We start from the raw sequence: 27,892 nt of genomic DNA, 5'->3' as shown, positions 1-27,892 counted from the left end.
TAGTCTAGCCTCAAACTCAGAGATCTGTCCGTTTCTGCCTCTTGAGTGCTAAGATTAAAGGCATACATCACTACACCTAGCCACATGAAACCGTTTTTATAATTATCATTTGCTTTCTGTTTTCACCAAGAAAGTCTGAATAATGAATTGGGCTTTGCATGTGTTGTAACCTGAGAAATATTTTTATTCCCAGATGCCAAACTTGCCAGTAGGGAGAAGGGAAAGTTTTGCTTCAAGGCAGTAAGATGTAAACAAAAAGAAGGTAAAGTTGCTTTACTCTCACACTTTCCTAAATGTCCATTTTATATCTTATAGTAATAGTATAATTAATTTGTTTTCATGTTTTTTTTTTTTTTAAGGTGGTAGACAGTCCTCAGAAAAATACACTTTTGCAGATATCATCTTTGGAAATGAACAGGTATGCAATGATGCACAGTAGTATTTGATATAAAAATCTTAGTTTTCAAGAATCTGTCTATTTTGAAAACACTGTAGCATCACTAATAACTATCTCTGAAAAGTGAGTATCTGAACTCCGTTGAGTTTTACATGCACATTTAATCGGTGAGATAATCCAAACATGCTATTTGGATGAACTATACCACTTTATTAAATAAAGCTCACTTCTTTTGAAAATATCCAGTAAGATAGGCACAGTAATTGAGATTTTAGAAAAGTTGTATTTATTTGAGGAAGCTGTTGTGTTTAGGAAAGTGGTCATAGTACAGCTTATTGACTAGAACCCTTGTTTTTGAGTCTTCTTAAAATTCTTTTCTCAATTTTGGGCATATCACATGGTTCCAAGACCTAGAAACATTGGGTGCATAGGCTGTCTTGGAGTTGGAAAGAGTCACCTGGAGTATGTTAAGAAGTATGCATTGCGATCTTGTTGTGATGCAGTTATGCTATCAAGACTGTGGTGGATAGCTGTCACTAGCTATCCTGAGTGATAGCTGTAGTAGCTCCATCTTTAGACCCTAGGTTTGAATATCAAGATGTAGAGAAGTGTCTGAAGCTCCATTATGATCTGCAATAGAGTTTGAGAATATGATTTTTAAAATTTTCTTGAGGACATGGTATCTTGTAGTTCAGCCTGACTTTGAACTTCTGATGTAGCCAGGGATGACCTTGAACTTCTCATCTTCACATCTCTACTTTCTGCATGCTGAGAATGCAGACTTAAGTCACCATGCATCCCTATATTTATTAGTTAGGGATTCATTGCCATGGAGAGACACCATGATCAAGGCAGCTCTTTCAAAGGACAACATTTAGTTTGAGCTGGCTTACAGGTTTAAAGGTTCAGTCCATTGTCATCAAGGTGGGAACATAGCAGCATCCAGGCAGGCATGGTGTTGGAGGAGCTGAGAGTTCTACATCTTGTTCCAAAGGCAAACATGAGAAGACTGGCTTCCAGGTAGCTAGGAGAAAGGTTTCTCCAGTGACACACTTCCTCTAACAAGGCCACACCTTTCTAATAGTGCCACTCCCTGGGCCATGCATATTCCAACAACTACATGTGTGTGACCATGCCTGGTGGCGTTGCAGCCCTGTATTACCCTATCTGGCTTTCCATGTAGAGCTGGAGGTTGAACCCAGAGCTTTGGGTATTCTAGGCCCTCTACCAACTGAGCTATGTTCCTAGCTTGGACAAAATGCATTAACATTTTGTTTAAATTAATCTAGTTCTGTATGTGATCACATACATTGTTTGTGTGCATGTGTGTGCTGTGGTGGATGTGTGGAGCTCAAAGAGAGGACCGCTTTCTGGAGTCAGTTCTCTCTCTGTGTTGAGACAGGTTCTCTTTCCCTTGTGTCTGCTGCACTCTATGTTTCCAGGCTAGCTAGCCTATAAGTTTTGGACTGCTGCTTTCTGGATCTTCACTTTTCTATATGGATGCTGGGCTCTAGAGATCCACTTCAGGTCATCTTTTATTGTTGAAACATCTTCCTGCCCTGTGCATTTTTAACCAGCCCTGCTGTCATCCTGTCATCTAATGAGCCACACTAACTTTAAATGTTAGAATTAGCACTATTTCAGGTTTACACTTACATCTTTTCTTTTTCTTTTTTATTTGTTTTTGTTCTTGTTTTGTGTGTGATTCTAGGATTGAACCCAGAGCATTCCATTTAGTATATGGACGCTTACTTAGTATGTAAGCGTTCTGCCACTGAGCTACATCTGCAGCTCATTTTTCACTTTTAGAAGGGTCTTGCTAAGTTGCCTGTGCAGGGATTATTGGCCCATTGCCACCACACCTGGTGGGTCAGTTTTTAATTTTATTTTAAAAGAATTCAAATTTCTAGAAGCATCAGTAGGGTCATTAAATTACATTAAAGTTGCAACTTTTATTGTATTTGTTGTTAAATAATATTGTATATGAGTAGTGAAGAAGGCAGAAACAGAAGACTTTTATTTTTTTTTTTTTTGAAGTATTTGGTTAAATAACACCAAGTACTACAGATTAAGGAGAAAACTATGATGATAGAAAAAAAAGTTCATCAGAAGAGAAAAAAATGCATGTCTTTTTGGTTGGTTGGTTGGCTTGGTTGTTTTGTTTTATAAATGGCTGGAGCAGGTGCTGGGAACTGACCTCTTGTATTTTAGGCTGTGTCCCTACTCTTTAACAATTGAGATCTGTCCAACTCAGCATGGGTTTGTTAACATTTAGTATTTACTTTGTATTATGAAGCTTTACATCTAAATGATATATATATATATATATATATATATATATATATATATAATAATTTATAAAACTATAAATGTAGAGACTTTACTATGAGAGAATGTTCTGTTAAGAAAAGTCATATATATATGAATATTTTCTCACATTATCTCTTTCAGGTAAAAACAAAGAGCAAGTTAATGCCAATGGCTATCTGTATTGTTTCATTACATGTTTCCCAGATAGTATCCTCATAAGTTTCTCCTTAATTCAGCCAAACATCTCAAAAAGTACTCATGCACAAAATTAATTAACAACAAAAACAATGAAAATGAGTTTTGGTGCAATTCAGTGATCTTACTGTTTCTAGTGATTAAATAGAATGAAAAGCACTTTTGTTATATAGAATAGTACTTTTTTTTCTTCATCTTCCCAGGACACTTGGAAAATCATGGGAGTATAGACTGTTTTGGTGTAACACGTTTTAAGTAATTACCTTCTGAGTAATTTGCACTAAATGACCTTCACGTATTCAGTTGCACAGACAAGAAATTAATACATGAACTGTGGAGTATATATGAGTTTTAGAAGTGTAAATTTTGGCAGATTACATTAATGAGTGACAGTAAGTTTTGACAGGGCATTTCGTTAAAACACTAATGTAGACAGGTGGTTTTTTTTTTTCTTTCACCAGATAATAAGTTCAGCAAGTCCATGTGCAGATTTCTTTTACCGAAGTTTATCCTCAGAGTTGAAGAGAACACAGGATCAGCCATCAACATATCCAGAGAAACACGCCGCAGAGGGTGCTGTGAGGCTGATTGAGAAGTGCAGTGAGGTGGACCTGAGCATCATCATCCTGTGGAAGGTGCTACACTGTGGGCAGTAGGCAACTTAAGGCCTTTACAGCTTCTTTACATTTTACATTTGAGACTGGGGCTTTCTGTCTAGCACAGGTGGGCTTCAAACTCTGTAATCTGCTTTAGCTTTGTGAGTGCTGGAAATACAGGTGTATACCATCACACCCAGCCTGAATAGCCATCCATCCATCCACACAACCACTGCCTGACTGACTTTGTTTCTTCGTTCATTCATTCGTTTGTTTGTTCCTTCCTTCCTTCCTTCCTTTCTTTCCTTCTTTCCTTCCTCCCTTCCTTCCTTCCTTTCTTTCTTCCTTCCTCATTTCCTTTTCTTTCCTTTCCCTTCTTTCCTTCTTTCTCTTCCTCCCTCTGTCTCTTTCTCTCTCCTTCCCTCCCTCCTTAATTTTCTTTTTTTTTTCGAGTCAGGGTCTCAGTGTGTAGCTCTGCTAGCCTAGAACTTGTTATATAGACCAGGCTGGCCTTGAATTTACAGAAATCAATCTTTCTGGGATTAAAGATGCACATTACTACATTCAGGTCTAGATATTTTCAAACTGGAGAACAACTGTATACTCATTTTTTAATTAAAATTTTCACTTTCAATATTGAAATTATACCTTTTAATAGCTCCACAATGACTTTTTGAATGTTTTTGTCTAAAGAAAAGAATTCAATCAGAGAAGGTAGATTTCTTCTATTGGTTAGTGTTGTTTCTTCAGCAAGAATACTGTGGACATGCATGTCTATGAAAGCAGGTGTCATGGCACGTCCAGACACTATGAAGAAAGAAGTTGCTCTGTGGGTCTGCAGGTGCTCGGCTCCCTGGACTCGTTGCTCTTTGTGCTATCTTCTTGTGTGCCTTTCCCCCCTTTTGTCTTTTTTCTATATTTACTTATTGGTATTGGAAATAGTTTATATTTTTGAAAACATGCTGACTTTGCATGAACTTCAAATGAGACACTGCTTAAATAAGTTGCATATATTAATTGCAAAACGTGTTTTATGTTAAAAAAGACTACTTGTGCATTGTTATGCATTAGCTTGAAGTCATAAGCTCTTGAGTACCCCTTGATGCATTTAAAGTAAGATTTTGAGTAATACATGCTCTCAGGATTCAACTGTCAAGTCCATGGTGACCTTGGTTGGGAAGAAAATGTTACTTCACTCTAAAGGGCCCACTGATCACATCTAAGGGAAGATGTGTAATCTCTGATGGAAAGTAGAGGTTGAATTTATTAAAGGCTAGGATACTGAGCTTGGTGGTAGATAGTACCTGGAGCTGCGTTTACACTGAGTTGAGAACATGTCTATAAATTAAAGAGAATTTAAAATATCTTATCCTTTCTGTTTCTGGTTTTTATTTTTCTCACAGGATCTTATATAATCAAAGTTGGCCTTGAGCTCCTGATCCTCCCCATACCTCCCAACTCCTGGGATTACAGGTGTGTGTTATCACACCTAGCTAGCTGCTGACACTTGTAAAGTCATCTTAATTGTGGGATATCATTCATAGGAACAGGAGGATTTGTGAATCAAACACTATTTATCACCAAACTCATATCTTGGGCATCAAATTGTTTTGTTTTGTTTTGGTTTGAGACAGGGTATCTATATGTAACTCAGGTTGGCCTGGAAGTCTCTGTGTAAAAGATGTCAAACATTGTCCCAAGACTCAGTCAGTGAACTCCTGTAAGGTTAAACCAGCTGCTGTTCAACAGACTGAGTTCTGGGCTGAGTGGGCCGTGGGCTGTCTTATGCTTTAGGACAGGAGTACTCAAAGTGTGACCCCACATGACAAGCTGTCACCGGTTGGTGAATACAGAAGTGGATCATACTCAAGCATTAAGATGCTTGCAGCATTCTGGTGCAGTCTCTTGAGTCTAAAGAAAATTTGGATTACTAGAAATAAATAATTTAGGGCTGGAGTCACTAGTTAAGAGCATTGAGCTTTTCCTCCAGAGGACCCAGGTTTAATTCCTAGCAACCCATGGTGGCTTATAACTCCAGCCCAGGGCATCCAGCATTCTCTTTTGGCTTCCCTAAGTACCAGTCATGCATACAGTGCACAGACATGCGTGCTAGCAAAATACTGATGCACATAAAATAAATAAAATTTGAAAATAAAACTCAAGATAAATCTTGTATATTGTGTAATGTGGCATTATGATAAATCACAGCCATTGGCAAGTATTTCTCTAGAACAGAGTCAATTCTATGCAGAATTGACAGAAATATTATAAGTTAGAGCAGATATTTTAAAGTAGATTAATTAAATATACTATTTACTAGTAGAAAAAGGCCTTTTAAAAAATGTGTAGTGTAGCCAGATATGGTGCCATGTGCCTGTAGTTCTAATATTCAGAAGGTTCAAGTTTGATCCCAGCCTGAGCTACACAGCAGATTCCACTCCCCTCTGTGATTTACAGTGTATGCGTTAAAGAGGGCAGGCATGCTGGTACACACCTATAATGCTAGCACTCAGTGCAGACAGAATCACAGGTTTGAGGCTACCCTGGTCTACACAGTCTGGTAAGGCATGGCCATTTTCACACACTGGATTTAGTTACAGTTACCTGCATTTTGGCAGTAGAATAAAGAGGCTTTTATGTCACTTCTTTGTCTTTAACTGAGATCGCCTTCAGAAAGCAGCCTTTCTTGGGCCTGTGGAGATGGCTCAGTGGATAAAGTGCTATGCAAGCATAGGTCCTGAGTTCAGATCCCTAGAACCTAGGTAATACAGGGCGGAGAGGGGTGGGTCCCTGCAGTTCTCTGAGAGCAGCTTGTCCGGCAGCTCCAGGCTCAGTGAGAGGTGGCTGAGGAAGACAGTATATGTGGAGCTCTGGCTCTCAGGGGCACCCACCCATGTGTACATGTTCACACACAAAAGAGGCCTACACTGTGACACGCTTCTTTGTGAAGCTGTTTCTTGAAAGATTATTGAAAACAAGGAAAAGGTGTTAAAGATTTGTCTCTGAAATACTTGGATGTCTTGAGTTATAGAAAACCCCAAACAGATTGGGGGGTGGGGAGGCAGATGGTTCTTTATGGAATGGATAAATAAAGGTTGGAATGCTGACATGGGATTATTGATAAATGGATAGATACTAGGTGTCATTTTTTTCTTTACAGTTGAGATGGTTACTTTTGAGGTGAATGAAAGGTGACATTTCTGTGGTTGCATTTTTAGGCATATGTTGTAGAAGATAACAAGCAGCTCATTTTAGAAGGCCAGCATCATGTTGTTCTTCGCACTGTTGGGAAAGAAGCCTTTTCACACTCTCAGAAACAGGTAAGGGCAGTTGCTGGGGGGCTGTTGAGATGTTTTCATGTATGCGAATGATTGTCCTCCCCTCATGCTCACGATCTTTCTGTGACTCGCCTCTCATCCTTCTGTCTTCTATGTTCTGAGACAAGATATAGTTATCTTGACTGGCATTGGTCTCTGGTGCTGGAGTTAGAGGCATGTATCACATGCCTGGTTTGTCTAAATATCCTTCTGTGGCTCCTGTTTATATCTTTTCTTCTGACAGGTGATATATAGAAATTTATTCCGTGTTGCTAACTTATTTTATTGAATCATGAGTCTCACACATGATAAGCCCACACTCTACCACTAAGCTATATACCTTTAGCCCTTATTCAGTATAATTTAGAAGTCATATTGTTTTAGATGACTTGAATATATTAGTAATATATTTAAAAATATTTACTTATATATATTGTCTTTATTTAAAGGTGAATGTTTTACCTGCATGTATGTCTGTGTACCATGTGCATGCTTGATGTTCATAGACTATGTATGAACACCACGTGCACACAGTGCCCAAGGACTATGTCTGTGCACCATGTGTGGTGTGCAGTGCCTACAGAGTTAGGAAGAGAGAATTGGATCCTGGAAGTGGAGTTATGGATAGTTGTGAACCAGATCCTTTAGAAGAGCAGACAGTGGTCTTAAACCCGGAGCCATCTCTTCATCCCTAATAATGCAATTTTCAAACTTTTAAAATCAAAGGTAGTTACAAACATAAGAGTTTTTACAAATGGAAACACAGTCTAAGCCAAGACTGGGGTGGAAAGAAAGATCCTAGCTGCTCTCCAGAAACTCCTTCAGTGTTCCTCCGCTCTTTGTCTTCTGGATTAAAGTGGACTGTCAGTGAGTCTTAGGAGTTAAAAGCAGAGCTTCGGCCTCCAAATGTGTGAGGCTGTTCTGTAGTGTTCATTGTCATCTAGGTCCTCAGGATAGGTCATGTTTGTGAAACCTGTCCCTATGATAGCTCTTTAACTCTCAGTGGCCATTTTAGTTCAGTTTAGTTGTTTTCCAACCAAAAGAACAGTGGTTCCTGGAACATTGACTGAGGGAGGGGTGAGCCACAAGACCTTATGGTACCGAGTATGAGGTGCCCACAGCTTAGGAGAACATGCTAGCTTGTATTGTGTGATGTGACAGTGTTGCTGTTACTCTCCTTTAGTCCTCATAAGCACTCTGCACTGCTCAGGTAGAGTCAGCTGTGCTGTGAAATAAGTAGAGCTCTATCTGTGACCAGTGTGAGGGCATTTTGATGCAGTTGTTCAGTTTCTTCTTAAGAAAAGACAAAATCCTTTCTCAAAAAACAGAAAGAAAGAAACAAAGAGAGAAAGACATACAGACAGGAAGACAGACAGACAACTTAAGTCTCTTATGCAGTTAGTCTAGGCTGGCCTCAGACTGACTGTGTAGCTGAGCTTGACCTTGAGTTCCTGATTCTCTTGCTTCCACCATCCAAGGGCTAGGATACGAGGCATGCATGGTATTCCAGCGGTGCCCTGCATCTGGTATATAGAGTATAGGTTCTTTTTTTTTTTTTTATCAAATATTTACTTATTAATTAATTTATTTTATATATGTGAATACACTAGATGTTTTCAGACACACCAGAAGAGGGCATCAGCTCTCATTACAGATGGTTCTGAGCCACCATGTGGTTGCTGGGAATTGAACTCAAGACCTCTGAAAGAGCAGTCAGTGTTATTAATGAAAGCCATTTCTCCAGCCCCTACAATAAACCCTTAGATTACAAAAATCCTTTTTACAGAAACCTCTTGGATTAAAGGTGTGTGCTAGAGCTGAGCCATACTACAACTAGAAACATTTTTTTCCAGTAAATAATCGTGGGGTTCACAGTGTGATCAAATAATCCTGAAACACATCTGAAACACTAAATCTGTGAAATAAAGAAATATATTTTCAAAGCAGAATTTTTTTTTTTTGGTCCATTCTTAATTTTAAACTGGTGCTATATAATTGACTCTCCACAGCCTCAGTATTAAACAGTACTCAGTACTCAAATTAAACTTATTGGATAAGAATCATATCAACCTACAGGATAGCCAGGGCTACACAGAGAAACCTTGTCTCGAAAAAAAAAAAACAAAAAAAAAAGAATCATGATCAACCATTGAAATGATCAGTTATGGAATCTAAGTTTACATATAAGAAAAGTATTAAGGTAATTATGTAAGATCATAGAGCTAATGTATGGAATTGTTAGGTAAACAGAAATTAATGTTTATTCCAAGCTATATTGCAAATGATAGCAGCTGTTAGTTTAAATAACAACAACAACAAAAACCCCAAAACAAAAAACCCAAACCTCTTTATAATTACATTGTCTTCATTTTTTTTTTTAAAGTCTGTATGCTGTAACTTTATTAAAGCATTGTTTCATTATTAATCCTTTTTTTTTTTTTTTTCCTATTCTCAGGAGCCACCAGAAATGGAACTATTAAAGTTTTTCAGGCCAGAAAACACTACAGTTTCCACAAGACCATCAGTAGAGCAGCTTTCTAATCTCATTAAAACAAGTCTCCACTACCCGGAGTCATTTCACCATCCATTTCATCAGAAAAGGTTTGAGGGCTATTTCTATTAAATTTTCCTATGTACATGTACAAGACACCCATTTTTAAAAGTTAACATTATGTTGATAACAGCATTAATTCACTCACCCAAAGAATTTAAAATAATATATAGTCTTAAGTGATTTAGCCTTTACTACTAGTGTTTGCAAGTGTATGTATACACTCGCACACATACACACTCATACTGTCACCTTGAGTGTTACTGAGGTTGGACATTGTCTTAGCCACTTCTCAGGTATCATAAGCTTTCCTTTTGAGTTGTAAGGTTTTTCATAAAGTCAAAAACTAGGGGGAAAATTTGTATCATTTTGGTTTAGACACAAATTTACAACATGACTAGCAATGGAACTCAGACTCGTTCTTTTAGAATTATTTTTTACATCTGTGTGTATTGTTTGTATGTATGTATGAATACATCCCCTGGCATTCATGTGGAAGTCAAGGCCAGCCTTCAGGAATTAGTTCTCTCCTTCCACTATGGGGGGCCCAGGGAGCAAACTCAGGCTGACAGGCTTGGCAGCAATCTCCTTTTCCTACTGAGCCATCTTGCAAACTAATACCCCCAACCTAGGGGGGACTTTTTTTTTCATTCAAGACAGGGTTTCCTTGTATAGCTCTGACTTTCCTGGAACTCACTCTGTAGTTCCAGGCTGGCCTCAAACTCAGAAATCGACCTGCCTTGCCTCCCAAGTGCTGGGATTAAAGTCATGTGCCACCACTGCTTGGCCCTTGGGGGAACTTTTAAATACCAAATATCAATAGGGAGTGGTTTGTTTGTAATGTTGATAAACAACTTTAATGTATAAACAAAGTTTTTAAAATAAAAAGTTCTAAATCTGAGGCTGGAGGGATGGCTCAGAGGTTAAGAGCACTGACTGCACTTCTGAAGGTCCTGAGTTCAATTCCCAGCAACCACATGGTGGCTCACAACCATCTGTAATGAGATCTGATCCCCTCTTCTGGGGTGTCTGAAGACAGCTACAGTGTACTTACATATAATAAATATGAATCATTCTTTAAAAAAAAAGTTCTAAATCTGATGATACTTGAAAAGGTCCATTTGCAGGTATAAGATGGAGTGATTTTTCTTAGAACTATTATATATGTGACAGCTGATGTTCAGGATTTTGGGGAAGTCAGGGATGTGATGAGACAGAAGAGAAATGGTGCGCAATGAGTCAAGGAGAGAGGACTGCTGGAAAGGCTGGAAAGGAACAGAACAGTAGGGAGGAAGATCAGGTGAAAGTGATGTCTCAGCAGTGGGCAGCTGGGGAGAGAAAAGGTTAGCAGTCTAAAATGCCCCAAAGGTCTATCACTCAGTGGACCATAATAGAGTCTGAGGGCTAGAAGGGCAGCAGGAGGCATGAGGAACGTTGCACACTGATCCGAGAGACTTGCACATGTCTACATCTCCTTTCTAGGGACATTTCAGTAAGCTATGAGTATTAGAGCAGTAGAGGACCAGATCGCATTAGCATAGTGTAAGCTCCAGGGATTCCACTTCTCTTTTGAATTTAAATATGTAATTTAAGTGGAAGAGATGATGCAGCCTGAGCACTGCACCAGCCTACCCTAAGCCATGCTTGTATCTAGAGACAACATTCTGCTTTAACAGTGTTGCTTAGAGAAAGTGTACCTTCTGAAGTTTTGTTATGGAGAGATTTTACCAATGTATTTTATTTACAAAATAAGTTACCTAGAATTATTTTGTGATTGAGGTTCTTTTTTCTTATTTGAATTTGATTTTAAACTTGTGTTAAGTCTTCTTGTGTTATTTTTAAGAAACTTGTTTCTGAGAAGAAAGTACATGGCTAATAGTTTTGTTTGTTGTCTTCCACAGCCTTTGCTTAGTACCGGTCACCCTTTTACTTTCTAACTGTTCTAAGGCTGATGTAGATGTAATAGTTGATCTCCGGCATAAAACAACAAGGTAAGAATTTATTTTGTGAATGGTTATTTTGTAGCCCAAAGTTTAGTATCCTTTAAAGCAATTCAGTGCTTTGAAATTATGCAAATCCTTGCCTAACATGGATTAAGTGAATTCAGACATGCCCTAGATTTGTTTATATGGTATCAAAGAAGTGTTTACAGGGCTATTAAATATGAAAGTTTTTTTCCCCCCTGATTTGAAAATACTAATTTACAAGGGAATCTACATTATGTACTGCAATACCTAGAGCCAGCAGATCTGTCTCAGACATTTTTGTATTAGAAAATAAATCTGTCTCCTTTTAAAAGCACTCAGTGAACCTTTTGCTAGTTAGTGACCCACTGAGCCGTCAAAAAGGGACAGAGTGAAAAACACCACTTTTGGGTGAAGTGGCAACGTGTTGTGTTGCTTAACTTTAATCGGTGTTGTGACAAGATTAAAAAAAGAAAGAAAGAAAATAAATCTGGCGTTGGAAAAATGTCTCAGTGGTAAAGAGTATTGCTGCTCTTGTAGAGGTTCTGTGTTGATTCCCAGCACTTGTGTGGTGACCGACAACCAAGGTCCAGGGAGTCTAATACCTTCTGGCTCTGCAGGCACCACGTCATCTGAAGAATACATTGTAGGTTGTCATGTTACACCTCAGATGACGCCTTAAGACCTGAGCACAGTAGACTTGTCTGGTATGTGCCACACATTCTTTAGATTATGTTGTATTGTTAGGCACTGTTTTGTTTTCACTGTGTGGTTTTATAAAGTATAATATCATGGACATTCTTTTATAGATAATTGTTTTTAAATGTGCATAACCAAGAGGTTAAGAGCTCATTTTCAAATCATGCTCCATTGTTTACTAAATGCCATTATAGGCATTAAATGAAATACTCTTAGTATTGTTCTTAGAAAATAGCAGTAACTGCCAGCACATGATTGATTGATATAGTAATAATGTTATTGTTATTAATTTCATAAATAATTCCTAGAAATAAAAGGATTTGATGAGGGGCTGGAAAGATGACTAAGAGGTTAAGAGCACTGATTGCTCTTCCAGAGGTCCTGAGTTCAATTCCCAGCAACCAAACGGTGGCTCACAACCATCTATAATGGGATTTAATTCCCTCTTCTGGTGTGCATTAAGACATTGACAGTGTACTCACATATATAAAATAAATAAATCTTTTTATAAAAAAAGGATTTGATGAAAGAAAGGTGTAAGACTTCAGAGAAAAAAACACAAAGGACAAGGTTTACAACTTACTCTTTCCTTCCTCCTATAGTCCCGAGGCACTGGAAACTCACGGATCATTCACGTGGCTTGGACAGACACAGTATAAGCTCCAGCTAAAAAGCCAAGAGACGCACAGTTTGCAGCTGAAGGCATGCTTTGTTCATACAGGTGTTTATAACCTTGGAACTCCAAGAGTATTCGCCAAGTTATCGGACCAGGTTACAGTATTTGAAACAAGTCAGCAGAACTCCATGCCTGCTCTGATTATCATCAATAACGCGTGACAGCTGAGAGTCACAGGCTCAGTCTCACTTTGTGGGATTGCTTTTACAGCAACATTGGAAATACCCAACTTGTTAAGGAAGTTCTCTGATCACTGCAAAATACAGGGACTTGGCACTTAGTTGACACAATATGCTGGGCTGAGAATGCTTAGACTCCTTTTTTTCCCCCCACCGTTTTAAACCTGGTTATAATTTACATGCTTATACTACAGAATTCATCGTATCCATACACCTTATTAAGCCACGTCTTAAAAAAAATCCCAGTCTGCTGTTGCAACTTACGAATGGTTGTGACTCTTAGGATTTGATTTTGGGGAATGAAGAGCCTTGCTGGCAATAATACTGGTAAGCCATTAGTCTAAAGGACCTACCTTTACTGTGAAGTTCTGTAGAGTGTTAATACAAATTTTTCTGCCTTGTCCCAAACAGTTCTGTAAGATTGGTTTTGAACTCTGGTTATGGACACTCACATTTCAGTGTGGTGTCCTTATGGCTTATACATAACTGTAAAAAAAAAATCTTTTCTGATGCTCTGAACATAGTTTTGGAAAGAGTTTGACTTTATTCCTTTGCTCATCTCTTACTGTCACACTATTTCACAATAAGATTTTTGTCATTAAATCATATTCTTTATTATAATAACTTTAACAATTAAGTTGATCTGTTTAAAGTATAAATCTATTCAAGTTAAAAATAAGCTTTTCAAAAATGTATTATATTTATAACAAATTTACTGTAAATAGAATAAAGACATACTATTCACTGTATACGTTTATTAGATGCCTTTCTTTTTTTTTTAAAGATTTATTTATTTATTATATGTAAGTACACTGTAGCTATCTTCAGATACCCCAGAAGAGGGTATCAGATCTCATTATGGATGGCTGTGAGCCACCATGTGGTTGCTGGGATTTGAACTCACGACCTTAAGTAGAGCAGTCGGCACTCTTAACTACTGAGCCATCTCTCCAGCCCCTAGATGCCTTTCTTAAAACCTAGCTTTGTGAGGACTTAATATATTCTTTATTTAAAATAAATGTCAAACATATACAGTAGGCACTAGCCTAGTTTCCTGTGAAAGCTTCATTGCCATTATTCAAAAATGAAGCATGGTCTTTGTTCTTGAAGAGCAGATGAAGTTTTTGTTTGCACATGTCCTGTCTGATGCTGTGTTCAGGTCTGCACTGTCTGCCGTAAAGGGTAAGCCTGGTGGGAAGGCACTTTCTCAGCTGCCATCACACCTGCACAGGCACTGGTGCTGGGTGTACAGACTTCCTGTGGGAAGAAGTACAGCCGAGCTGAACAGGAAACTAAAGCAGTAGCCAGCCAGTCTCTTCTAGTAGGAAACATGTAGAACAAAGTACAGATCTGGGAGGCTGGTGTTTTGGAGACACAGATTTCTTGGGCCTGGAAGAGCCAGTGTGTAAGTTGAATATGTAAATTGAAGCAAGTGGAGGGAGAGGTTGAGCTGGAGGGACGGAATATAAGAGAACTACTAATGTGGAGTCTGGGAAGAGGAAGAACACAGGCCGTGTGGAGAACCTCACAGATGTTCAGATGTCTGTCAGATCATGTCACTTCTGTCTGCGTGTGTGCTGGAAAAACCACCCAAGGTGAGGACGGCAAGCAGTGAAGGCCTAGCACGGGCATTTCCTCCCTCCCCGAATGCCTGCCTGCAGACTGGAACTGCCACTCAGAACCTCTTGCACTTAGACAAGTCAGCCCAGATCCAGAGGAGTAGCGTAGTTAAATCTGATAAGTGACTTCATAAGAATAATACAAGCCAGTTGAACAGCATAGTGGGTTGTTTTACTTTTTAAAACAGGTCTTGTATATCTCAGATTAGCCCTGAGCTTACTACTATAGAATTTACTTTAATTTTTGCTGCTGTCAAATTAATTTTTAGTATATTACTGTGTTTCACTTTAATTTTTAATTTAAAGAAATTATTTTAATTTTTGAGTAGCCTTTAATTTTTTACCCTTTCTCTCCCTTCTGAGTGTTACTATTACAGGCATATATCACTGTACCCAATTTCTGCAGTGTTGGAACTGGTACCAGGGCAGTGATTCTGTCATAAATAAGAGGCTAAAAGAAAAGATGGTTTATCTGACAGGAGTTTAAATTCTCAGTACTCTCCCATTCTTGCACAGGGAAAGAGTTACACCTAAATATAGCATGTGTTGAAAAAGCATACAAAGCCAAAACCAAGCTTACACCCCACCCCTAAGCCACAGTTTTAAACTTAGCAAAAAATACCCTTGCAGAAAGGGAGTGAAGCATATTTTCAGACTAACCCAGAACATTGAATTCAGGTGGCTGTAAGCTAATGGCAGCTGCCCAAATCTTCCCATTCATCCTCCAGATATGTATATGAACCCACAGTAAGAGCAGTGGAGCCAAACCTAATTCTTGATTTCGGTATAGCTGGGAAGAGGATACCACCAACGCCGAAGCTTCCTTTAGTGGGAATTCAGAGCAAAACTCCCAATGAGCTTGTACTTGGAGCCTGTGTAGAGACTGGACATGGAAACAACAGGAGTGCAGACAGATTAGAAAGGAGAGAGGCAAAGGCCGAACTGAAGTCACTCTTGGGAAGGGATCCTGGTGTGTTTGGGAACTCTGACAAGATGAGATTACAAGGAAGGAAAGAAATTGAAAGGTTTCACCATAGCAAGGGATTCATGAAACCATATCCACAGAGGGGCGCTAGAGATACAGCTTTCAATTAGTACTGCCAGTAAGGTATCTTTCAAGTTGAAATTACTGTTGTAAGAAGTGACACTTAATCAAAGTTGAGGAGGTAGAGGTAAATAGCTTTTGCTTTTTAAAGATTTTTTTTTTTACTGAATTTTATTTTTGTGTGTGTATGTGTACCACATATATGCGGGTACCCACAAAGAAGCTGGAACCCAGAGTCTTGCACCAATTTATTCACTTTTGAGACAGGGTCTTACATAGTCTATTCTGGCCCCCAACTTTCTGAGGATAACCTTAAACTTCTGATGCTTCTCCTACCTTCTGGGTATTGGGATTATGGGTGTATGCCTCTGTACCTGGTTTTATTCGGTGCTAGGAATGGAACCCAGGGCTTTGTGCATGCTAAGTAGACATTCTACAAGATAAACAAGTCACATTCCTAGCTCCTATCACCCATTTTTAATAAAATGCACTTGAGTTGAGCATCACAGTTACCTTTTGGCTTACCTGAAGGTAGTTGACCATCTTTAAAAATTTTTAAATTACATATTAGTTTGTGTGTATGTGTACACATGTGCACCATGTAGAAGTTAGGATAACTTAAGAATTGGCCTTCTATTTCCACCACATGGGTCCAGGGATCAAACTTAGGTTGTTGGGCATGACGACAAACACCCTTAATAGCTGAGCCTTCTCTCCAGCCCCATACCTAATTTTTATTTATTTTTTTAAGTATATAGTCTTTAACCAGCTTCCCCTCTTCATCGTCCAAGGATGCTAATCCCACTCTATGGCCCTATGTGCCTGTCCTTATGACAGTTTCTAGCTTACAATGCTGCCTCTGATCATGGGGGAGGCAACAGGCACCAGTCATTAGGCAACCCAGTCCACTTTAAGGTCCCATGGACAATCAATAATACAACTTTGGCCGTGAATCAGAATTAAATGAAAGCTTGGTAAGAAAAACTAGCTGAGAGACTGTTTTAAAGGAAATGAAACAACTCGTATAGTACAACTTCCAAGTTTAAAATGGCCAATTTTGTCAAACTGTGCTGATGGGCTTTCACCAGTTGATCATGAAGTAGCAGTTATTTGACCTATGGCATATTATAATAATAGACTGCAAGCAGCCTGCAGGCCTCCGTGCACAGCAATATGCAGTCTTTGTGAGACTGGACAGGAGGCATCTCTGTTCCTGAAGGCTATTGGAAAGTGAAGGGTGGGTGATACTGCTAACAGAAGTACTAGAGACCCAAGGAGAATTGTCTCCCCAGGGAAATGTGTTCCCTGAGGCTATTCTTGGACATTTAGGAAACTATCTTGAGGACTCTTAAGAGTAGCTAAAGCAGTATGAGAAGATACTGCTGGTAACTTCTGGAAAATCACCCTTAGAGAATAATCTTAAAAGAAGTGATGTGTTAACTAGCGGAATTTTCCCCTAGTTAACGAATTGGATAATAAAGGTGACTGGGCGAGGAGGAGGTGGGTCTTCTGGGTCCAAGAGAGGAAGAGGGAACTCAGGAAGAAGGAATGGTCCTTTTTGGACATTGAGGTGCGAGCTAAAGGAGATAACGTGTCAACCAGGAACTGTTAGATCTGGTGGTAGATTCTGCCACTGCCACCGCCACCAGAAGATTTCTAACATAGAATAGTTGATGGTTTAGGATGATAGATTTTGTGCCCAGTGGCTGAGTCATCTATTGATTCTAACCTAAGATTGCCTGGTGTTTTACATTCACTGCAACTCTGGGCGGCTCCAGGGGAGAGGTAACCAAAGCGGAGCCCTGGCTGGCAAGAGTGTGCTCCTAACTAGCCATGGAAATTGGGAATGCGGAGCGATTTGGCAGCCGCTGGCCATAAGGACTGAGATCTTAGAGCTCTGGAGAGGCAAAGCTGGTATTTATGGGAGAGGCATTGGCTAGGAGAAACATTCAACCTTCATCTCAGGCTATGTATTGGGCTGAGAAACCACTGGTACCTAGCCGGCCATAGCGTGAATTTTTTTTTTAAACGATTACAGATATGAGGCTGAGCAATGGTGGCACACACCTTTAACCCTAGCACTCGGGAGGTTTGAGGCCAGCCTTGTCTACAGAGTGAATTCCAGCACAACCAGAGATCCACAGAGTGCTGTCAAAAAAGAAGGAAGACAGGAGGAAGGAGAAGACGAAGGTGAAGATGTGAAGAACTTGTCAGGACTGCTGCACAAGTGCTTGGGGTGGGGGGCAGACTTGGACTAAGCTGGTGTAGCATTGCAAGCAGGTCAGAGCAGGTCTGGTGGGATTTGTTGGTGCTCCATACCTGACAATTGTCAGGAGGTCTCTGCAGATAGAAAAGATTGCTCTGCAGTTTGCGTGTCTTCAGTGAGTGACACAGTAACTCCAGATTTCCTACCTATTGTAATCTAAGGTTTAGAGCCATCAGAAGCCCTGTCCTGCCCTCCCCAGGCACTGCATGTGTGTGGTGCACAGAAATTCATACAGGCACACACACAAACACATACATTTAAATCTTTAAAAAGTAGTTATTACTGTGGATCACTGAATAAGTTTATAGATATAAAAGATGTCTCACGTGCATGTGCATGACCTTTTCTAAGTCATAATTTTTTTTTTTAAGGAAAGGTTTAAAATACTACAAAATGGACTGGCTAGATGGCTCAGGAGTTAAGAATACCAGCTGCTTTTCCAGGGGCCTGGGTTTAAGTCCCAGCATCCACCCAGTGGCTGACTACCGTCTATAGCGGGACATTCTTTTCTGACCTGTGGATATCAGGGATGCATGTGGTGCACATACAGACTCGCAGGGAAAACAGCATGCACATAAAAGCAAATGAAAATGAGTGGGAGTGTTGCTCAGTGCTAGGGTGTGTGTGGAGCAGGTGCAAGACTTTGGGTCTGACCCTCAACACCCACGCCACACCCAACAACTACAAAAGGAAAGCACTGTGGCTTTCCTGTCATAAACAGGCTAAAGGCAATGCTAGTTCATCTGGCAAGAGTTCCCAATCTTTAATAATATCACCCAGTCTCTCATAGGGAAGGAGCTACACTATGTATAGAACATTTTGATAAAGCACACAAAGCCAAATGGTGTATAAAAAGAAGGAAATAACAAGCTGTGAACCAGGTGTCGGCTTCCCAAATAGAAAGCTGCTGTGAATATGTGGATGCTGGGAACCAAACCAGGTTGTCTTCAAGAGCAGAAAGGGTTCTAAATCACAGACCAGCTCTCTGGCTCCAGCAATAACTTTAAATTTTTGGCTAATGTACAAAGAAACAGGTTCCATTTGGACATCGTTGTTTTGAAAATTTAAACTGCAATCTCAATTTTCTTGCTTAGAACTGGTTATGAGGTCTATGCAAATGAAATTCTGCAATTTTATTTAAATTAAATTCAAATTGTCACCTGTTAAACTCTAAATGCACAGAATCGATTGCTAGGGTCATTTTATTAGACCCCAGCTGGTGGAGAAGGCTGACTGTGGCCAGAAGATTGGCTGCTCCTCTTGGCTATCAGAATGTGGTATTTATCTCCCAACATTCCCTGCTCGTAGACAATTCCAAAGCCTAGCCCAGAAATGTGATTCTTTAATAAAAAAACAAAAAAAAAAACCAAAAAAACAAAGAGGAAATGAGTTTATTTTATAGACGTATAAGGCGTGGTTCTAAGTCCAAAGGGCGTCCGCTGAGATATTCAGGTTCTTGCATCCTAGAACAAAGAATTGGACCAGAGCCATGTGGATAGTTGTAGAAAGAGATAGTTTAATCAAGCCAAGAACAGAAGCAGGCTGGAGAGCTGAGACACGTAGGAGCTGTCATGACCTCCAGTCCATATCGGTCATTTACGTAGCACCCAAGTTTTCCTGTTTGGAAATCTCGGGCTTTTTCTGAATATGATGTTTCCATACATGTTCAAGGGGTAGGGGTAGGTCTTCCTCTGCTGTTGATTTCTGCCCTGAGCCTGTCTTTGATGCCCTGTTCTCTGCCACATCAAGGAATCCTCTGATGAGGATTTGTTTTATCCTTTCATTTTTTTTTTTTTTTTTTTAAATTCAGTGTCTCACTGTAAAGCCTTGGCTAGCCTGGAACTCACAGCAATCCTCCTGCCTTGGCCTCCTAAGTATTGCCACTACAGGCATGTGTCACCATGGCTAGCTTCTAAGAGATTCCTTTTTGTTTGTTTGCTATTTTTCTAGGGTTTCTCTCTGTAGGTCTGTCTGTCCTGAAATTCACTCTGTAGACTAGGCTGACCTCATACTCAAGAGATCTGCCTGCTTCTACCTCCCAAGAGCTGGGACTAAAGGTGTGTGCCACCTCTGCTCGTGAGGTGTGAGGTTTTTGTTGTTGCTGTTGTTTGTTTTGTTTTTAATATTTTTATGTGCATGAGTGTCTTGCCTGCATGCATATCTGTGTACCATCTGTATGTCTGTCTAGAACCCATGGAGGTCAGAAGAGGGAGTCAGCTTCCCTAGAGCGGGATTTGTGGATGGTTATGAGCCACCATTTGAGTGCTTAGAACCAAAGTGGTCCTCTGCCAGTGTAACAAATATTTTAGACCACCAAACCCTCTCTCCATCCTCTCTGGCGAGCTTTTTAAACTATAGAATTAGTTGCTGAAGAGATTGCTCAGTGGTAAGAACATGTAATGCTCTTACAAAAGACTTGAAATCCGTTTCTAGCACCCACAATGGGCCACTTAACCGCTTCCTCTAACCCCAGCTCAAGGAGATTGATTGTTTTCTTCTGGACTCCAGAGGCATCTGCACTTACATGTATACACTCATAAACGCACAGGAGGGGAGTTATAACTTATTAGTAAGTTAACTCTCAGTCACCAATAAGGCATCAATGTCCCATTAAGGAACGAGATCAAACCACTCCCCTTTGAAGTCATTTAACCAACAAGTCCAGATTTGAATTCTCCTGAGTCTTGTATTCTCTGTCTATCATAGTCTGAACCTGTGTCTTTCTGTTCCTGTGAGGGTCTGTTATGTGACTGGGTGGGTCCATTGTGTGAGTCTGCCATTACTGTGTGTGTGTGTGTGTGTGTGTCTGAGTGATTGTATATGTCTGTCTGTGTCTGTCCCTAAGAGAGGATTTGCACTGTTTATTAAACAGCATAGAAGCGTTACATGGGGAAGGAATGGGATACTTTACAGCAGTCTCTAACAGTGTTTTACAAGGGGTTAAGTCACTGGCTCCAACAGATTCCAACTGACCGACATCACTTGAGTATTAACCAATAACTGTAAACGGTTGCTTTCAAACCTTTATGGTAGATTTAGGAAGTTACTTTCAACTTCTGTATTTTCTGTTTTCAGCAAATGGCACACGGACATTAACTGGGTCAGGGACATGGAAGAGTATGTATTTACCTTACGATTATAGCTATGCATTAGCTTAGTTATGCAAGTTGACCTTAGAAAATCCAAGGCACACGTGAGGTTGGTAGTTCCGATGTTCTCTTAGAGGCATGTTAAACAAGCAGTTTGAGCACACACACACACAGTAGGCTAGCAGTCTTTAAGTAACCACAGGGTGTATTACTAACTCTGCCTGTGAGGTCCAGCAAAAGTTTCAGTCTCTCAGAATGTAAAAGCTATTTTTAAGAGTATTGCATCGCTAGGTCTCTTGATTAAAAATACACTGTAGGAACCATGCCTTCTTAAGGAATTCGAGCCACTAGGGCCTGTCTGGTTCCTCTAGGATTTGTTTATAAGAAACATCCAGGTGATTTCTGAAATCCTGCTTTAGATGGCTATGTTGGGGCCAGGCAGGCATGCATTTCAGGTCAGTTATGTTCGGACTGCAGGGTCAGCCACGCAAGGAATGAGGTAAAATGATTTGGCAGATGCTCTTAAGAAGAAAGTGGTGCAGTCCTCGGACCCCACATGGCTTTGTCTTCCCAAACACCATGTTAGGAACAGATGGTGCATATGATGGGTGGGGCAGGAGCTTCGTATCATAGTTGACTCACAGAGCATGAAAGTTTGCCTTACTTGTGTTTTGACCCTTTGATAAATGAGCCACATTCTCTAAGCTTGTCTGTAGTTTTCTGTGGAGCAGTTGAGTCCAGAACTAACTCCATTGTATGTGGATTCTTGTGATGCCCACTAACAGGAAAAGGAAGACTGAACAAACAGAATTATCTATGCCTTTATTTTGGGGGGGGGGGGTTCGAGACAGGGTTTCTCTGTGTAGCCCTGGCTGTCCTGGAACTCACTTTGTAGACCAGGCTGGCCTTGAACTCAGAAATCCATCTGCCTCTGCCTCCCAAGTGCTGGGATTAAAGGCGTGCGCCACCATTGCCCGGTTAGTTAGCTATGCCTTTTAAAAAAATCTTACACATAGAACTGGGCAAACATGGTGGCACATGCTCTAATCCCAGCATTTGGGAGGTTGAGGCTAGAAGATGGAGATCAAGGTCATCCTTGGTTACTGATGTGTTAGAATGGCAGCTCGCATCTGGACAGCACACACTGGGTCCAAAAAGTTCCACGTGTAAGAGGTTTTATTGGGGGGGAGAGAGAGAGAGGGAGAGGGAGAGAGAGGAGAGAGAGAGGAAAAAGGGAGGGAGGGAGGGAGAGAGGAAAGAAAGAGGGAGAGAAAGAGAGAGAGAGAGAGAGAGAGAGAGAGAGAGAGAGAAAGAAAGAGAGAGAGGAGAGAGATGGATGGTGATGTGGTCACAGGTAAAGGTGGGAGGTGAGCCCAATGGATTCTGGGAATATGGCTGCTGTTCCTTGGCAACAGGTCTGTGAGGCCCACCTATGTGATATCACGGGTTTTGGAGGCCCTGATGCCAACATACCTCCCGTCTTGTTATTATAAAGAGAAGGAAAGGAAAAGGGAGGGGGAAGCTGATGGTGAAAAGGGAATGAGGGCATCATGTCTCTTAAGCTACTTCCCGCTGTCTAGGGGGAGTCATCAATTGGGGGGGGGGTGGCTGACTTCCCCCATTGGGATCCACTTGGTAAACGTTCACATCAGGTTTCTCTGTGGACAGTGGCTCTTCTGTGGGCAGCGGCTGGTAATCCTGTAACAGGAACTGATTAATAGTTTGGTTAGAAATTTTTTGTATTTGTCATTGAAGAAATGTAGAAACAAGATTAATGAGGCAGGGAGCAAATAATAATACCAGGAAGATGACTAGGAAAGGGGTTACAAAAGGGAGTATCCACTTCCATACAGGATTTTTGAAAATCCCAGAACTGAAAGTCTCATGTTCCCTGAAATTTTTTACGTCTGACTGTAGCTCCTGGATTTTATTTTTTTACTATATTGGATTGGTTGATGTAGAAACAGCATTCTTCTTGGAGGAACAGGCAGAGACAACCTTCTTAGCTGTCAAGAAATCTAGCCCCTGTCTGTTCTGAAGCACCACGGCTGCCAAAGAATCAATCTGTTTTTGAATAGTAAGCACAGTTTCAGACATTTCTTGAAGATTGCTTTTAAACTTGGAAGTGATTGTATTATACTAGGTCATGGAAGTTGTTATCCCTGCAACTCCAGTACCAACACCTATGGCTATTCCTGTAGCGACCAAGAGTGGCATGACTTGGACTGCCCTCTTATGTTGGGCAGCTATCATATCTACAACTGGGATTGGCAGGGGCTCATTTCCCTGGATTACTCCCAGTTCAGGGAAAAGGAGTACTAATGTGCAAATTCCTGGTAGGTAAGTGATGATATGCCTGAGTGCCACAAAGAATTGACATGTTTTGGATTGCAGGGCATTGTGGCAGAGATGAGGTATCAAGGGTTGTGGTTCTGTTGCAGTCTAGAAAGCTCAGCATCCTACTGAATGAGTCCCAGAGGCCTTAAAACAGGTTGCCACGCCCAAAAGAGGGACAGACGTAAGGTATGGAGTCATGGCAACATCAGAGTCAGGGCAGCTGACAAAAGGTGAGGTAAGGTTATTTGGCAGTATCACACTGTAAGTAACAATTGTGAGTTAGTTCCAGGGGGTACACATAATCAGCAATCCTTAAAGCGTCCAGGTCTGGTGACATTAAGGAGTTAGTATGCCGAGGTCAAGGTCTGAAGTAAAAGGCGAAATGACAAGTTAGTGCCATTTATAAGGGGTGATGTCAAAGAGATAAGGACCTCGGAGGAATATCTGATTATCTCCCCTACTTTTCTGATATCTAGGGGTTGGGCAATTGAGACATATTTTCTCTAGATATGGATGGTACTTACTGGAGACCTGGGCTGATTTTTACAGTAGAGCTTACCAACAACTCCTGTCTCCCACCTGGAATCCCATGGGTCTTGTATGTAGAAAAAGAGTGTCTTGTGATGTTGATAGAAGAATTGATTGGCCCGTGATCCTATCATATATATCTGACAAGACTAATATGGGCAGCCCCCATATGCGTCTGGCCATTTTCTACAATAATCTTTTGTCTGGTCAAAGAGAAAGCACGTATAGAGATCATAATATTTAGATGGAACAACAGATACAGAAATGACAGCAATTTGGATTGGTTCCCGGGATCCGGCTATGGAGCAGTTTCCTGACCCTATTTGGAAAGACTGTTTGTTATCTGTAGGGGTTTCCTGAACCTAGAATCTCCAGATGTAAGGGCTATCCTGGATGGAAATGAACAGCAGGGGGAGGATGAGAAACCCATGTCTAATCCAGTGAGGTCGAGCTAGACTGTCAGAGTGGAGTCTCATTTTCTGGGATAGGGGACAAGATGGGCAGTCTCGATGGTCTCCGGAGCTTATCAGAGCACTGTCCTGTTAGGGTCGATATGAAAAAGAGTCATTTTTAGGTGGAAAAATGAAAGGTTTGAGGTAAGACAGGTGGACCCAATGGGAGAGTCCCTCGAGTTTAGCAGCTATAGGGGTCACGAGAATTACCTTAAAAGGGTTTTGACCTTTAAGGGAGAGTAGTGAGAGCCGATCACCTGGAGGGGATAGAAGGACTTGGTCTCCAGTGTTGACAGGCAGTGGACAGGAGACAGTGTGTGGTCACGGTAGATGGTGGTCAGCAAAGTTCCATAGGAGAGAATGGAGGTGGCAAAGTAATGGGGTGAGTAGATGGTCCAGGAGGGGAGAGCAATTAGGTGAAATACCAGGAGTTAGGACTGGACGTCCATACATGAATTCAAAGGGTGAGATGAGGAGAGGTCCCCTGAAGATAACTTGTAAGCTGAAAAGAGCCAGATGTAAGAGTTTTACCCAATCAAGGTGAAGTTCCTATGACAGCTTAACAAGAGTAGTTTTTAAAGAGTGGTTAGTTCTTTCTACCTTACCTGAAGATTGAGGGTGGTAAGGAATATGAAAATGCTAGGGCCTTAGATAGGATTTGAGAAATTTGGGAAGTAAATTCGGGACCATTGTCTAATTGGAGAGAGGCTTGGAGACCAAACCAGGGGATGATCTCACACACTGTCTGAGCCCTTTTGTTAGTTGTGGGAAATGCCTCTACCCACCCTGAGAAGGTGTCCACCAAGACCAAGAGGTATTTGGCACATCCGACAGTGGGCATGTGGGTAAAGTCAAGTTGCCAGTCAGTTTCAAGAAGAGAACTTCTAGCCTGATGGGTAGGAAAAGGGGTGCTATGATGCCTTGAGTTTGAGTCAGACTTCTGACAGATTTTGCAAGAAGCAGTGATAGATTTTAAGAAGCTTAAGTCCTCAGGAGTAGGGTGTAGGTGGATCTTGACAAAAGAAGACAATGCTTGGCTGTTAGGATGAAAGAGCTGGTGAAGATAGGACAGAGTTTGGCGGGTGTCAGGGGGTGAAGAAGGTGGAGATTTAGGTTGTAGTGTAAGAATGTCCTGGGGAGGATGAGACAAGTCTAGGCCTCTAAGGGCTGCAGCTGTAGCTGCCTCGTCAGCTCGGTTGTTTCCCTTGGAGACCATAGAGTCATCTGTCTGGTGGGATGTCCAGTGGACAATCCCAATGGCTGTGCGAAGATGGGAGGCCATTAGCATGGCCATAATTTGGTTTGCATTAGTTACTGATCCTCCTTTCGTGGTAAGTAACTCACGTTCCTTCTAGATAGCAGCGTGAGACAGGAGGATATGGAAGGCATATTTGGAATCTGTGTAGATGTTGAGGGATTGTCCCTGGGCCAGTTGAAAGGCATGGGTAGGGGGTATTAGTTCAGCCTGTTGATTGGTGGAGTGAGCAAGAAGGGCCTGTGCCTCCACCACCTCGGTGTCTGACACTATGGCATAGTCAGCTTTTCTGGCCCCTTCATATAGAAAAGAGCTCCCATCTATATACCAGGTATAGATGGCCTGAGGCAATGTGCCTTCCTGTATGTGTGAAGGATGAGGTAATAGTTCCTCTAAAGTTTCAGTGCAGGAGCGGGATAGGGAGTGGTAAGTATTAGGTTGAGGAAGAAGATTGGAAATATTAAGAGGCAGGCATGATTGGAAGGTGAGTGTGGAACCTTCTGTTAGTGCTACCTGAAGAGAAAGAACCCTAGAGGGAGGTAGAGTCTGTAAGCCTTTATAAGTTAGGAGCTGTGACAAGTTATGAGAAGAGAAGACAGTTATAGGCGACCACAAGGTTAGGTTTTTTGACTCTTGAATAAGGAGTTCAGTGGTTGCTAGCTAAGGTACGGATACAAGGTGCCCATCCCTGGATGGTTAGATTAGATTTTTTGATAAGTAAGCAACAGGTGTGTACTGGCTAGTTTTGTGTGTCAACTTGACACAGGCTGGAGTTATCACAGAAGGGAGCTTCAGTTGGGGAAGTGCCTCCATGAGGTCCAGCCGTGGGGCATTTTCTCAATTAGTGATCAATGGGGTAGGGCGCCTTGTGGGTGGTGCCATCCCTGGGCTGGATCCTATAAGAGAGCAGGCTGAGCAAGCCAGGAGAAGCAAGCCAGGAAGAAACATCTCTCCATGGCCTCTGCATCAGTCCTGCTTCCTGACCTGCCTGAGTTCCAGTCCTGACTTCCTCTGGTGATGAACAGCCATGTGGAAGTAAGCTGAATAAACCCTTTCCTCCCCAACTTGCTTCTTGGTCATGATGTTTGTACAGGAATAGAAACCCTGACTAAGACAAGGTGCAAAAGAGGGTCCCAGTTGATGACCTAAGACTCCAAGGGCAAATCCTTCTTTTTCAGTTACAAGACGGAAAAAGGAGGAGTCAGGTCAGGGAGATGTAAAGCTGGGGCCTTAAGGAGAGCCTGTTGAAGCCTCAGAAAGGGCTATGGTAATAGATTTGAGAAGAAATTTGTGGGTAGGGGCCTAACGCTGCTTCATATAAGGGATGAGAAGGGAGGGAAAAGGAAGGAACCCAGGAATGCAAAAAGCTAGCCATTCCTAGGAATGATAAAATCTCTTCCTTTGTAGAAGGAACAGTTAGAGACTGAATCAGATTCCTTCTATCTAGGCTAATAGCCTTGTGGGTTGGGGTAATTGTTAGTTCCAAATAGGTGGCCTGAGGGGTGGACAGTTGGTCTTTAGAAGATGAGACCCTGTAGCTTCAACTGGAGAGGAAATTTAGAAGAGCAGAGGTGTCAGCCAGCTTGGCTGATTTCTAGAGAGGGGCTACAGAGAAGAATGTTGTCCGTGAAAAGTATAACCTTAGGTTTAGGTAGAGACAAGGATAGTAAGTCAGAAGCCAGGGCCTGACCAAATAGGTGTGGGCTGTCCCTGAATCCCTGAGGTAGAACAGTCCAGGTAAGTTGGGTAGAAAAGTGGGTATCAGGATCTGTCCAGGTAAAGGCAAATATGTTTTGTGACTGGGCATCTAGAGGGATAAAGAAAAATGCATCCTTGAGATCTAGGACTGAGAAATGGGAAGTCCCTGAGGGGATAGTGGAAAGAAGTATATAAAGGTTAGCCACAACAGGATGGGGGGGGGAAACATTGCAGAATTAATGCGCCTGAGGTCTTGAACCAGGCGATAGTTACCATTAGGCTTCTTAACTGCTAGTATAGGGGTATTAAAGGGGGAAGGGGTGGGGTGAAGGAGTTTTTTTCTCAAGAGGTCAGAAATAATAGGCTTAAGTCCCCTGAGGCTTCAAAGAGAGAGAGGGGGTATTGAGCTTGGGTTATGTACCTGGTAGAGTCCAGTAATTAGATGACAACAGGAGAATGGTGTTTAGCAACAGAAGGGTTCTGGACATCCCAGACTCGAGGATCTACCTGAGAATTTGGTAAAGGAAATAACATGGTAGTGTTAGTAGGTTGGCTGGCTAGGAGAAGGAGCAGAGGAACTGCTGGTAAGCCTGGGTTTAGGTAAAGGCGGGGAGGAAAGGAAATAGAGGCTCCCAGCCTAGCTAGAAGATCCCTTCCCAATAAGGGGATGGGACATGTTGGCACTACCAAAAAGGAATGGGTGAGAGGTACACCCCTAA

At 41.3% G+C, this 27,892-nt stretch overlaps 1 protein-coding gene and 1 non-coding gene across 4 annotated transcripts in view; both read left to right on the top strand.

The window, feature by feature from the left end:
* The window catches only part of Trappc8 (trafficking protein particle complex 8), an 83,733-nt gene extending 70,100 nt beyond the window's left edge, over window positions 1-13,633 (top strand). For all 3 annotated transcript variants that reach the window (XM_031365058.1, XM_031365057.1, XM_031365056.1), the window contains exons 23-29: window positions 194-262; window positions 360-418; window positions 3,364-3,537; window positions 6,717-6,818; window positions 9,271-9,416; window positions 11,268-11,357; window positions 12,632-13,633. In XM_031365058.1, the coding sequence (XP_031220918.1) occupies window positions 194-262; window positions 360-418; window positions 3,364-3,537; window positions 6,717-6,818; window positions 9,271-9,416; window positions 11,268-11,357; window positions 12,632-12,866 (875 nt within the window). In that variant the 3' untranslated portion in view covers window positions 12,867-13,633. The remainder of the gene's footprint in view (window positions 1-193; window positions 263-359; window positions 419-3,363; window positions 3,538-6,716; window positions 6,819-9,270; window positions 9,417-11,267; window positions 11,358-12,631) is intronic.
* Window positions 11,653-11,793, top strand: LOC116087877. Its single transcript, XR_004117668.1, has one exon. It is a non-coding gene; the product is annotated as a small nucleolar RNA SNORA21 (small nucleolar RNA).
* Window positions 13,634-27,892: the final 14,259 nt, after the last annotated feature.

The sequence above is a fragment of the Mastomys coucha genome, unplaced genomic scaffold (assembly GCF_008632895.1).
Source record: "Mastomys coucha isolate ucsf_1 unplaced genomic scaffold, UCSF_Mcou_1 pScaffold13, whole genome shotgun sequence".
Taxonomy (NCBI): Eukaryota; Metazoa; Chordata; class Mammalia; order Rodentia; family Muridae; genus Mastomys; species Mastomys coucha.
Note: the sequence above shows the minus strand (reverse complement) of the source record. Positions and strands in the feature narration are given on the sequence as shown.